The sequence below is a fragment of the Festucalex cinctus genome, chromosome 15, assembly GCF_051991245.1.
Source record: "Festucalex cinctus isolate MCC-2025b chromosome 15, RoL_Fcin_1.0, whole genome shotgun sequence".
In the NCBI taxonomy this organism is placed as follows: domain Eukaryota; kingdom Metazoa; phylum Chordata; class Actinopteri; order Syngnathiformes; family Syngnathidae; genus Festucalex; species Festucalex cinctus.
The window spans coordinates 6,249,448-6,263,244 of NC_135425.1; the positions used below are offsets into that span (position 1 = coordinate 6,249,448).

A 13,797-nucleotide genomic window follows, 5' to 3' on the forward strand; every position below is an offset into this window, starting at 1 on the left:
TAATGTTTTGCAACAAAGCTGAACTATATTTACAATTGTGGATGGATTTGTAATGTTTGTAGTTTTAAAAAAACATTGCGAGTGCCAACGCTGGCTGGTTGTGTGTTCCAATTCACTTGAATGAGAGATCTCCATTCAGAAATAGCTTCGCGAGCTGGTCGTGAATCGTAATATTTCAACGATGACGGTCCCTATTAAATTGTAAATAGGGTTCAGCGTTGGCGCGACTTGCCACTCGTGAAATGTTATCTCAGATCCGCACGCGATGCGGGAGTGCAAGCTTGGCTCGGATGGTTTAAATGTTGCCACCCCCTTGCCGCCATGTGCCAGTTTTTTTTTTTTTTTCCCCACTTTCTCCTCCTCTTTCTTTCTCGCTGGCGGAAAGCCAAAGTGATACCAATTTGGTCCCAAAAAGAAAGTCCACCTCCATAGTGTGGAATTGTTTTGGCTTTTCCCCAGAGGACAAGGTGCAGACAGAAGTAAATTGCAAAGTTTGCGGAGTCTCCGTTCGGACTTCAAATGGCAACACAACGAACCTGTTTAATCACATGTGGAGTCAGCATCCGAAACTGTACGCCGACAGCCAAAACAAAACGGAGACCGAGACCAGCCGCTAGCAGCTCCAAGCTAACACAATCCACGGCAACACAATCATTTACCAAGGGCACTCCATAAAAAAACAAAGCAAAAAAACAAAAAACAAAGAAAAAACAAGCAAGCAAGCGGTGGAAAGAAGTAACTGAGGCTGTTCATTACCATTTATATTTACATTCATTGCACTATTTGATAAAAAAAAAAAAAAAAAATGCACTATTTCAAATCCAACCTGCTCAGAAAGCTTAGTTGGCTTAAGATGGCTGTTTTTTTCTCTTTTATGGTTTTATATCAATTTTAACCCTTGTGCCATTTGTTTAGCCAAATATGTAAATTGGGAGTTGATTGTGCAGGGGGAAAACAAAAACAAAAAAAAAAAAATGAGCCACGGCTTTGGAAAACTGGGGGATGGTCAAAATGCGAGTGTGCCGACATTTCTCAGCCATTGCATGAGGGAGATAACTAATTTTATAGCCCTGGAATATACGTTAGCCAGCCGCGTAACATTAATGTACATTATAAGTGACATTTTTGGACCGATTGGACACTGCATGTATTTTATTGCAATTTCCGTGATTTCTGCATGAAATCCTTCTATGGACATTCCTCGACGGTGCCATGGCCATGAGAAAGATTTCGCACCCCAAATCCACCAGGTGGCGGTAGAGGCCAATTAATGATTTTCCTTGCAAACGCCGCACTGTTTCCAGCACGCCATATTCCACACAGACTTATTTCTTCGTGCTTTTTACTGATTGTGCATTCGACAGGATGTTAGTGGATGCGCGTGCACGTTAGTGGGCGCGCGTGCGTGTTCGTGGATGCGCGTACACGCGCGCCACTTATATTTTTGTGCAGAAAAAGGTATTGCGAGCTATTGACTTATGTTTCGTGTTGGGATATTTGTTTGTTTGTCTGCATGGACGTGGGAGGCACGTTCCCTAGTGGGAGGGGTCGAATGGCAATGCTCTTTGTCGTTGTTATGTCCCCAAAATGAGCCACTGTTAGAGGTGGGCGTCGTTGCAATACAGCGGTTTTCCTCAGTGTGTGAAGGCTGTTATTTAAAATTTTTTTTCTCTTTCTTCACTTTAGAACTTTAGAATTGATAGCGTGCATATTCCACACGCATGCGCAGTTCGATCATCCATTTTGAACAGCCGAGCAGTGGCATTTGCTCTGCAAAGCCTGCAGGGGGGAGGCGTGCCATTGTGGCCAAACGTGCGTGCAACGTGGAGGTGACGTATTTCCCTTCGTGCATTCTTCAAAACATGGCAAGGAGCATGGATCGGTGAAAACTAAGCAGAAGGGATAAGACAAAACAAAAAAAACGTGTTGTTTTTTTTTGCAACTTATGAAGTGTAACGTAACGGTTGTCGAGATGAATTCCTCGTCGGTTATCTTATCTGGCCGTTGCATTTCTACGTGTGAAAGTGCTAAGCTTCGATTTTTATTCGGCTAGTTTGTATTCACAACAACGTGCAAGAGCTAACGTGCAAGAGACATGAGCTTCCTGGATCTAAGTAAAAGAACGGCGATCGGAGACACAAAAAGCTGCAAATGCAAGTTGGCAAGTAAGTACTTCTACAAAATAAACATAAACGAACATATGAGCACGTCCTGGAATGCCGCGGGGGACGTGCAGCTTCCCAACGGTATGTAGCTCGTCGCTGTGTTGACTTCCGTTCGCCGGATACAATTGGATACAGGCGGTGTAAATTTATCCGAAAAACACGCACGATTTCCGGGTAAAGTAAACGGACGGATCGGTGTAATGGAGCTTTTTCTTTCCGTTATTTCTCCGGAACCGTACGTCCTACGGGGAAAATGACACATATCTGACACATATCTGGAACCGTGAGCACAAGAGATACGTGGCTCGTTGAAGTGCGACGCCGGATACGGGGGTGTAAATCGGGCCTTCCTGTATCCGAAAATCAAACACAATTTGCGGCTAAAGTCACGGAGGGGTCCCGGTGCCGCTCCGGAGCCCCACAAAAAGTACTTTTTTCCCCAAAGTTTTCTATCAAAGCTACCGTGTTGCCTGATGCTCTAACTATGTCATATGAAAGATTCAAATTTATTTCTTTATTATACATATATACAACACAGTTAATTTTCTTCATAATCTATTATTTGGCTTCTGTTGTCCTATGGCGGGGGGAAATAATAATAATAAATAAATATACTATATTTATGCATAGTTTTGATGCCAATGAACATTTTGGGTGGTTGAAAGAAAAAAAAATATTAAAAAATGACTTAGTTATCACACCTCAAAGGAGCATTACATAATTGGCTAAAATGTACTCTTCGAGGGTGTTCTGAGTTAAATTGCCATTGTCAAAAAATTTGGCATGCATTGAAAAAATTGTTGTTATAACTTATTGCCTTATTCGAAGCTCTAATTATGTCATATGAAGTATTAATTTTTTATTTATTTTTTATACATGTATACAGCACAGTTCGTTTTCTTCATAGAAATTGTCCTAAGAGGGGGGAATACATAAAAAAAAAAAAAAAATTCATATGTATGGATAGTTCTGATGCCAATGAACATTTTGAGTGGTTGAAATAAAAAAAATAATATTAAAAATTGACTTAGTTATCACACCTCAAAGGAGCATTACATATTTGGCTAAAATGTACTCTTCGACTTCCGGTTCCGGAGATAGATGGAGTAGTTGTGCAGTGCGTGCTCTCCGGTTAATTTACCTTTTTTAACAACAACAAAGCCCTCGAATCCGTTCATTCGAACTTAAGTCACTCATTTATTTGCTTGACAACGCTCTACACGGCAAAATCAACTTTTCTAATGGCTTCTAAAGGCAGTAAGTCGAGCAAGAAAGAAGAAGCTAGCCCTAGCTTAACACTGGATGCTATCACGACACTACTTGAGCGGCACCGCGAGGAGCTCGCGGCCGAGTTCAAAAGTTCTTTCAATCAACTGGACTCAAAGTTGGACACGCTGAGACAGACTGTGGACGACCACGACCAGCGTGTGTCCTCACTAGAACTCGCCGCGGACGACTTGAGCCAACGGGTTAGCGACCTGGAGAATACCTGTGCCGCGCTTGGCAGCGACAACGCCAAACTGAAAGCCAAAGTGACTGACTTGGAGGGACGAAGCCGCCGGCAGAACATCCGCATCTTGGGGCTCCCTGAGTCTGCCGAGAGCGGCCGACCCTCCGAGTTTTTCGCGGACCTGCTGCTGGAGGTTTTCGGCCCCGAGGTGCTGCCTTCCAAGCCGGACATCGACAGAGCCCACCGAACCCTGGCGGCCAAACCGGCTCCCGGGCAGCGACCGCGGCCGGTGATCGTCCGACTCCACCGCTACCAGACCAAGGACCTGCTCATCAGGGAGTCGCGCCGGAGGGGGATGCTCGACTACCGCGGCCACAAGATCCGAGTGGTGGAGGATTACACTCCCGAGGTGGCCAGCCAGCGCGCAGAGTACCGAGATGTCATGGCGGAGCTGTACAAGCGGAGTCTGAAACCCGCGCTGCTGTACCCAGCCCGGCTGCGGCTCACGCTGGCCGGTGGAGCCAGGAAATGGATCAGCTCAGTCGAGGAGGCGCAGAAGTACATCGACGGCCTTCCCAAGTCATCCCATGCTTCATAGACACCTTCTATAACCTGACTGGATGAGAGGTAACTCTGCCGTGGTTCCGGACGGCCAAGGAGCACCGACACGCTGGTTTGTTTACATGTCGACCGTAATTACTTTATTACAGCAACGCAGCCGAGCCATGCAGGACACGCTTGGAACGCGTTTATCGTAACTGTTTCAATATGAAAGAACTTAAATAATTTGCCCGTAGTTACAATTGTGTGTGCGTGCCATACATATTATATGTTTTGTTTTGTCTCTTTGTTTATATGTTCGCAATCTGATTGACTGCTGTAGTGGAGCCAGCACATTTATAACTTTAAGATTACAGTCATGTCAGTGTGCACTGTTTTACATTCAGTTGTTCCTTCTTTTTTTTTGTACTAGGTCCGTATTTAATTTAATGTAATGTAATTCTGTTCAACTCTTTTTAATTTGATTCAATCTGAGTCTGGTAAATCTTTCAGGACTGTTTAATGTTCTAATATTGTTTATAGGGGTGTTTTATTTTTACTGTTCTAATGTTTGATACCGGAGGAGTAGTTTGAGTTGAAACAGGAAGATTTAGAGTTAGATGTTTGGGTTTGAGAGCTTGCTGCTTTTCTTTTTAGCAGCTTTCTTGGGAGGGGTGGGGGGTGGGGGGGTGTCACTGCCAACAGTTGGGGAATCAAATGTACATACATATATTTTTCTTTTGACCTGCCATTTATCTAATCTCACACTCTTTACTTTTTTCTATCGCACATGGATAGTTGTGTGAATTTTGTTAGTTGGAATGTTAGAGGCTTGAACCACCCAGTGAAGAGAAGGAAGATTTTTTCACACTTGAAACAGCTTAAAGCAGATATCGCTTTTCTGCAAGAAACCCACGTTCGCAGCTCAGACAGCAGCCGTCTGCTGATGGGTTGGGGGGGAGGAGCATTCCACTCCTCCTTTCAGGCTAAGGCCAGAGGAGTTTCAATCTTAATATCGCCAAATATTACCTTTGAGCCTCATAATGTGACCTCTGATAAGTTTGGCCGATATGTTATTGTGACTGGGAAATTATACAACACAATGGTGGTTCTTGTTAATGTTTATGCCCCCAACGTGGATGAACCAACTTTTTTTGAGCACCTATTTTCATTACTCCCAGACCTAAATACACATTCTTTCATCTTTGGAGGTGACCTGAACTGCTGGCTGGATCCGCTCTTAGACCGGTCTTCCACCAACCCTGGCACGCCTAGTAAATCAGCCGACCTTATTCAGGCCTTCCTCATGCAGTATGGTGTTTGTGATGTGTGGCGTTCTCTACATCCCCAGGAAAAGGAATACTCCTTTTTTTCACACGTTCATCACACATATTCACGCATAGACTATGTTTTCCTTGACCATGGTCTGCTCCCCCTTGTCCGATCCTGTGACTACCATAGTATTGTCATTTCGGACCACGCGTCCGTCTCCATGGCCATCTCCCTCCCAAATCTCCCCCGGAGGAGCAGACAGTGGCGTTTCAACTCCACTCTGCTGTCTGACGACAAATTTGTGGAGTTCATAGAAAACGAAATAACTTTTTTCTTGTCCACTAACATATCCCCTGAGGTCTCCAGTCTGGTTGTATGGGATGCCCTTAAGGCCTACCTCAGGGGACAAATCATATCTTACACAGCTCAAATGAAAAGTAAAGCTAACAAGGAGCGTTCAGATTTGGCTCATCAAATTGGGGAAATTGACAAACAATATGCGCTAACTGAAAATCAAAATCTTTATAAAAAACGATTAGCGCTCCAAACTAAGTTTGACCTACTCACTACCCATTCGGTTGAATATTTACTCCTGAAAAACAAAGCCACATTCTATGCCCATGGAGACAAGGCCGACAAGCTGCTTGCAAACCAGTTGAAGGGCTTTTCTGCGAAGCAAAACATAACTAAAATCCATACATATAACGGTGAAATCACCATGGACCATACTCAAATTAATGATGCCTTCAAAGACTTTTATTCAAATCTCTATTCTTCGGAATCTCCCCCTGATCCTAATGCCATACACGATTTTCTAAACAGCCTTAATGTTCCCAAACTCCAACCAGACCAAGGTAAGAGACTGGATGAGCCCATAACACAGGCTGAAATAGTCTCAGCTATCACTTCAATGCAGTCAGGCAAGAGTCCAGGCCCCGACGGGTTCCCAGCTGAGTTTTTTAAGAGGTTCTCTTTGCTTTTGTCTTCACAACTTTGTTCTGTGCTTTGCGAATCGTTTAGGCAAGGCTCCCTTCCTAAATCATTTTCGGAAGCTTGCATCACCCTTATTGCCAAAACAGGCAAAGATCCCACATATTGCGCCTCCTATAGGCCCATTTCTCTTATTAACACGGATGCAAAAATCCTGGCCAAAGTTCTCGCTCACAGATTAGAAAACATCCTTCCGACCATCATATCTGAGGATCAAACTGGTTTTATAAAGGGTAGACACTCCTTCTTTAATATACGTAGATTATTAAATATTATCTATTCCACTCCTGATGATACCCCTGAGTGTATAGTCTCCATTGATGCTGAAAAGGCATTTGATCGCGTGGAGTGGGTCTACCTGTGGGCAGTGCTGGAGAAATTTGGTTTTGGGCCGAACTTCATTGCGTGGATTAAACTGTTGTATTCTCATCCTACGGCCTTGGTCCGAACCAACTCCCAGTTGTCTGATCCGTTTAGCCTGCATCGTGGAACCCGCCAGGGTTGTCCTCTCAGCCCCATGTTATTTGACCTGGTTATTGAACCTCTCGCCATCGCCATCCGTAGCCGAGATGACATCACGGGTGTATGGAGAGGCGGCATTGAACATAAGGCCTCGATTTATGCGGACGACCTTATGCTGCTTATTTCGAATCCGACCACCTCTCTCCATTCGGCTCTGTCACTACTCGATCACTTTAGTCAATTATCTGGGTATAAAATAAACTTTGAAAAAAGTGAACTGTTTCCAATTGGCAATGTCGTATCTGCTTCAGACTTTAGTAATTTTCCATTTAAAATTGAAAATTACAAAATTTCCTATTTAGGCGTCACGATTACCCGAAAGCACAAAGACCTTTTTAAAGAGAACTTCTTGAATTTATCAGCTTATATCAAACAAATACTCAAACAATGGTCACCACTCTCCATGTCCCTCGTTGGGCGAATAAATTCTATTAAAATGACCGTTTTACCGAAATTTTTGTACCTATTTCAGGCTCTACCAATTTTCATTCCCAAAATTTTTTTTGATGATCTTGATTCAACAATCTCTTCTTATATTTGGAAGGGGAAAAGGGCCCGTCTTAACAGAGCCCATCTACAAAAGACGAAGGCCGCCGGTGGTCTGGCTTTGCCTAATCTCCGTTTTTATTATTGGGCTGCCAACATGCGGTGTCTCACATTCTGGTCTCACTTTCATAATCGTCCGGATCCTCCTGGCTGGGTGGCAATGGAGTTGAGATCAGAGGATGACGTATCCCTGGCTGCATTGATCGGCTCCTCTCTTCCACTCTCAACCAGATCTTTAAAAAATCCGGTGGTTAAACACTCAGTGAGGATCTGGTCTCAGTTCCGGAAGTTTTTCAAATTACACGACTTCTCACCATTTAGCCCAATATTATGTAATCATTTTTTCAAACCCTCACTCAATGACGCCGCCTTCAAAGAGTGGAGTCAGAGGGGAATAGCACGCTTCCAAGATTTGTTTATTGATAATAGTTTGGCATCATTCCAACAATTACGTAATAAATTTGCACTTTTAAATTCTAATTTCTTCCGTTATCTGCAAATTCGACATTTTATACTTTCTAAATTGCCCACCACACTAAGTTCCGACAGGAATATTGTTGACATTGTCCTCTCCTCAAATCCATACCAGAGGAGGCTTGTCTCTTTTTTACAGCATGCTGTTGGTTCTGAAGATGACGTCTATGGATAGGATCAGGGCGGCATGGGAAGAGGACCTAGGTGCCCCCTTTTCTGAGGAAACATGGTCATCCGTCTTAAAACAAGTCAATTCCTCATCTCTGTGTGCTCGTCATAATTTAATCCAATTCAAAGTGGTTCACAGAGTTCACATCTCCAAAACCAAACTGGCCAGCTTTTATCCTGACATCAGCCCACTCTGTACCAAGTGTAATATCTCAGACGGCTCACTCTTTCATATGTTTTGGACTTGTCCTAAACTTAGCAAATTCTGGACAGAGGTTTTTTATTCCCTCTCCCAGATTTTGACAGTGAGGGTGGAGCCGAACCCCCTTGTTGGTTTATTCGGAGTCACAGGGGACGTTCGACTTTCTTCTGAACAGCGCCGCACCTTAGCGTTTGCCACCCTCCTGGCGCGGAGGTCTGTCCTCTTCAGGTGGAGGGATCCCTCTCCTCCCACGCACGCCGATTGGCTGGCAGCTTTAATGACATGCTTGAAAATTGAAAAGATCAGATACTCTCTCCATTATTCTAATGGGAGATTCCTGCGTGCCTGGGGACCTTTTTTTAAACATGTGTCAGTCCTCTCAGGCCCTTGACATTCCACAATTTGACTTCTTTTTTATGTTGTTTATTTTGTTGACATTGGTTATCCATAATCATTACTAAAGCTGAATATTTAATGGTCATGAATCTTATTGGCAGTGACGGGGTTTAATTTTATGGTTTATTTTATTTTTATTTGTTTTTTTGTGTGTGTGCTGGATGTCAGTCCTGTGTTTCATTTCATTTTGTCTTTTTTGCACTGGAAATCTATGCACTATTATTGCAAAAAATAAATAGAGATTTTGATTTAAAAAATGTACTCTTCGAGGGTGTTCTGAGTTAAATTGCCATTGTCAAAAAATTTGGCATGCATTGAAAAAATTGTTGTTATAACTTATTGCCTTATTCGAAGCTCTAATTATGTCATATGAAGTATTAATTTTTTATTTATTTTTTATACATGTATACAGCACAGTTCGTTTTCTTCATAGTCCATTCTTTGGGCTTGTATTGTCCTAAGAGGGGGGAATACATAAAAAAAAAATATATAATTCATATGTATGGATAGTTCTGATGCCAATGAACATTTTGAGTGGTTGAAATAAAAAAAAATGTTAAAAATTGACTTAGTTATCACACCTCAAAGTAGAATTACTTATTTGGCTAAAATCTACTCTTCGAGGGTATCACTGATTTCAAGGCACAAGGGTTAAATATGTTTTAAATATTACAAAAATGTTCAGAAATGTAAAGATTAGTCTAAAAATATATGTAAAAAAAGAAGAAGAATCCTAATAAAATCGAGATCATGATTTTATTTTTAAAGAATTGTGATATGAAATTTTGACCATATCCCCCACCCCTATAGTGCGGCATAAATTTATTTAAATGTTGCATATTTGAACTTGAAAAGTTGAATGTTTGTGTTCACAAAAGTTGTAGAGTGAGTAGAAAAATAAAGGCTTGTGTGAATAACCATGTCACAGTTCCCTATTTATTAGAGGTGGGAATCTTGGGGCACCTCACGATTCGATTGCGATTACGATTCAGAGGCTACGATTCGATTATAAAACGATTATTGATTTCCCCCCCAGGCAGCAGAAAAAAAAACAATGTATTTTGGTGCTTTTAATGTTTCGTACATTAGTTACAAAAATAGTACAAAAGTCCTCTCAGGCCTAAATAAACTACTATTTCAGTATCAAGTTAACAGTTCAAAACAGTAAATAAAATACTCAAGTCCTCATTCTGTAACAACAGCTTTTAAGTATATTCAGTCTTCAACAGAATAAAACATAGCATTGAGCAAAAATATATTATTTTTATCCACTCAAAAGTGCACTGAGATATAAATGAAAGACAATGTGAACTACTACTTCAATACAAATGCCTAAAAAAAAAAAAAAAAAAAAAGTGCTTTCCTGCTTTTTAAGTTGTGTAAAGATGAACATGCAAACATTAAAGTTTCTCAGAGGTACAAAAAAAAAAAAAAACCTCAAGTGCTTTTCTGCTTTTTAACTTGTGAAAACATGAACGTGTAAACATTAAAGGGATCGTTCGGCTTTTTTAACATGAATCTCAATTTGATCCTCACCTCACGTGTGTGCGATCAGCACTGACTTCTTTCTGACAGCGTTCGGTGACACGCGTTCATGTTCGACGTTGGACGAGAGGAAAATAGTCCAGCAAGCTGGCTGGGGTCTCGGAAATAAAGCGTTTTTCTTCTAAAAAAAACTATTTGTTTTCAAAAGCGTGATACATTTCCACCACAATACTCTTTTCTGAATAAAGTCAGACGCCATTACCGCCAGCCACTACTTTTCTGTTCGTTCGTTCGTATCACTGCGCGGCGCCCTGTAGAACGCTAACCGACGCACTGCAGCCAGCTAGCTGATACTTCCGCCTGAAGTTGTTTGCCTTTTCGGAGCAGGTCTGATCTGACGAAGAGGTGGGTTGGTCAGCTCAGCCATGCTTGTTGTTGTTTTGAATGTCGAGGCGTGAGTTGTGGATGTGTACTCTCGGTCCGTCCCATTAAGCGTCCCGAAGACCGCGCGCGCTACTGCGTTTCAGTTCCGCGTACTTTTCGCTCCGGTCCACTTTTAGTTTCGGTTCCCTTGGCATATTTATATAATCGGAATTTGGACTTTTGTGAATCGTTCTCGATTGTTCCACGGCCGAATCGTGAATAATCTAAGAATCGGAAATTTTGCACACCTCTACTATTTATACAAGTTGATGAAGTCGTTCTACCTGCAGGAACAAGTACAAATCCATAGGTATGCCTGAACACATTTATTTTAATTTTAGTTTATTTCTCAGAGCTTTCATGTTTTTTTTCATGTTTTTGCACTTAAATTGTTCTGTTTTAAAATTAATTACTGAACAACAAAGTATAGCAAAACAGTCAAATGTTATCTTTAATTCATTTATTTGTTGTAAGCCATGCAAAAAGTAATTGGTAATCGTTTTTTTTCCTACCAAATATCGGTATCGGCCTTTAAAAAAAAAAAAAAAAAAGCATATCGGTCTGTCCCTAGCTCACATACTCCTGATAGGGGAACACTGCATCTGATGACCTAATCCAAAGTAATGTGACTGGTGATAGGCATTCTAAGAGCTGCCCCCTCTGCATTGAACAAACTTATGTTCACAAAAGTAAATCCCCCCCCCCCCCAATTTCATTTAAATATAAAATAATTGACCTGTTTTAGTGCAAAAAAAATCTTGTTACAGCAAAATATTTTACAGATAAATGTTGAGTCACTGTCATTCTTTACGTCATCTGAAACTACGCTATGCAAATTAAGACAATTGTACATCAGCAAATACAGTCAAGCTGCATCTCCCCAAAACACGCTGCGACCAAAACCTGTGTGGTGCAACCAACTGAAAAAGTTGGTAGCACCAGTGCTACTAGTGCAAAAGTTAGTATAGAGCCCTGAATATTTTTTGTTTACACTATTTTGCACCAGAGTGACGACTTTTAATTTTGATTTGAGATTTGCACAATAAATGTTGTTATCCAAAGTAAATGTATTCTTTCATTATTTTTTTAATCCATAAAGCTTCAATAAAAGGACTAAGTAAACTAGTAAGCAAATTATTAAAAAAAATAAAAAAATAAAAAATAAAAATTAAAAAGCACTTAATTCTAAACCGTGATATATACCGTTACCGTGAAGGGATGCAATTTATAGCGTAATGTGAATTTTGGGCCATAATCGCCCAGCCCTACCCTGACCGATACTCCAAGGTTAGTCAAAAGTTGACAGCCCTGCTACTATAACAATCTGCCTCATTTGTATAGTCAGAGGGAAACGCAATACAATACGCCGTTTGTTTTCACCGTGTAAAGGAAGCGTTTGCATTGTGTTGCATTGTGAAAATATCAAAAATGCCCGGCTGTTCGGAATCATCAATAGGTACTTGTTATGGGTGTTGGTGATTACTCAAGAGTTGAGTACAATAATACCTGTACTGGTATTGGTCCAAAAAAAGTGGTATCAAATATCCCTTGTTAAAATCCAGGAAGACGAACTCACTACTAGGAGACACCCAGCGTCACGTTAAATGTTGTACATGTACTTAGAAAGCCCATGTGCTGTCTTACCTTGTCCAGCTCGTCGTGCAGCTCTGACAGGGTGGGTCTGATAAGCTTCTCCCCCAACGGTGCGGCTGTCTGGCGGTAGAAATCGATGTTGGGCACGGCATCAATGGTATTATGACCAAAGGTCCTCAGGTAATAGGTGTTCGTGTGGGTGTCATAGTGATAGTGATGCTGGCCGCCAGTGGACGAATGTAAACTTGTCTCACTCATCACTGTATCCCCATTCTGCATTCCCTCGACAGGCGCTGCCTCTGGAGAAGCTGGACTCCCAGCCACGCTTGGGTCTATAAAGTTCACCACCCGAAACCGTCCTTTAGCTTCCTCGCCGCTCGTCCCCGGATATTCAGGTGGAGCACCAAGAGTGGCCTTCTCGCTGGATGGGACAGTAGTGGAAGCCTCGGAACTCGGCGACTCGTCCACGACTGCGGCAGCTGCCTCGGCCACAAGGTCCACCTGAAAGCGACTCTGACTAGGTGTCGGACCGGGCGGCTTCTGCCCCGCGTCGGGAGCTAAAAAATCATTCTCCGCCGTTGTGTTCTCTCCCTGAGCGGGAGCCGTGGTTGATGGCGCCGACATGGCACACTCGACACAAACTTAACGGGTAAAACCGTTTATGAGAAAGCACGTTAGGCCCGCACACCAATGTAGAGCAAGTCGGTCCGTGACGAGCAGAACTGTGCCGTTCTCGAAACTGTTTAGCAAGAGAGGGAAACGCGCTTCCAGAGCCGTATGAACCCCAGTAACGAAATATACCTCGTTCGTGCGAAACGTGAGGCTACAAGATGGAAACTTTAAGCGCCCCCCACCCTCCCTCAGTGACTTTTTCTTCCGAAGCCACAAATATATATATAAAAAAAAAAAAGCAGCAATTTTTTTTGTCCCCCCCCCCACCGCCTTCTAAAGTTAAGTCCGTCGAGCTACCGTCTTCCTGTAATTCAGAGCAGGATGCTGTTGTCGACCTTGCCGCAACTCCTCCTAGCTTCCTAGCGGCTCCCTCGCCAGTAATATACACACACTGCGGTCGGCATCACTGAAGGGTGGGTTCCTGCTACGCGTGACCTCGCGAGATGTGAACGTTGGCGTCTCATTTTCAGGGGGTGGGGTGCTACGTGAGAGGTGGACACATAAGACAGCAGTTTTTCTTTTTATTTCTCCGAACTAGTGACGTATACACTCTAAAATGCATTGTTGTACTGTTTATTTATACTAGTTTCTATTTTCTCTATTTAAATGTTTTGGAGTTTCTTGGGGAGGGTGATTAGAAAAACAGACAATTTAACTTCAATGTCTGCTTTTTTAAATTTCCTGTGGATGGATGGATGGATGGATGGATGGATGGATGGATGGATGGATAGATAGATAGATAGATAGATAGATAGATAGATAGATAGATAGATAGATAGATAGATAGATAGATAGTTTTGTCTAGTTCAAAGTTTTTGGCGAATTCAGTTGAAATAGAAAGGGTTTATGAAAACAAATTCCTTGGAGTAGTTATTGATGACAAATTATGTTGGAAGCCA

The 13,797-nt window shown here is 42.2% G+C and overlaps 1 protein-coding gene across 1 annotated transcript in view; it reads right to left on the minus strand.

Moving 5' to 3' along the window:
- Positions 1 to 13,149, minus strand: part of slc12a2 (solute carrier family 12 member 2) — a 441,149-nt gene extending 428,000 nt beyond the window's left edge. The window contains exon 1 of the mRNA XM_077497763.1: positions 12,278 to 13,149. Within this exon, the coding sequence (XP_077353889.1) occupies positions 12,278 to 12,850 (573 nt within the window). The 5' untranslated portion in view covers positions 12,851 to 13,149. The remainder of the gene's footprint in view (positions 1 to 12,277) is intronic.
- Positions 13,150 to 13,797: the final 648 nt, after the last annotated feature.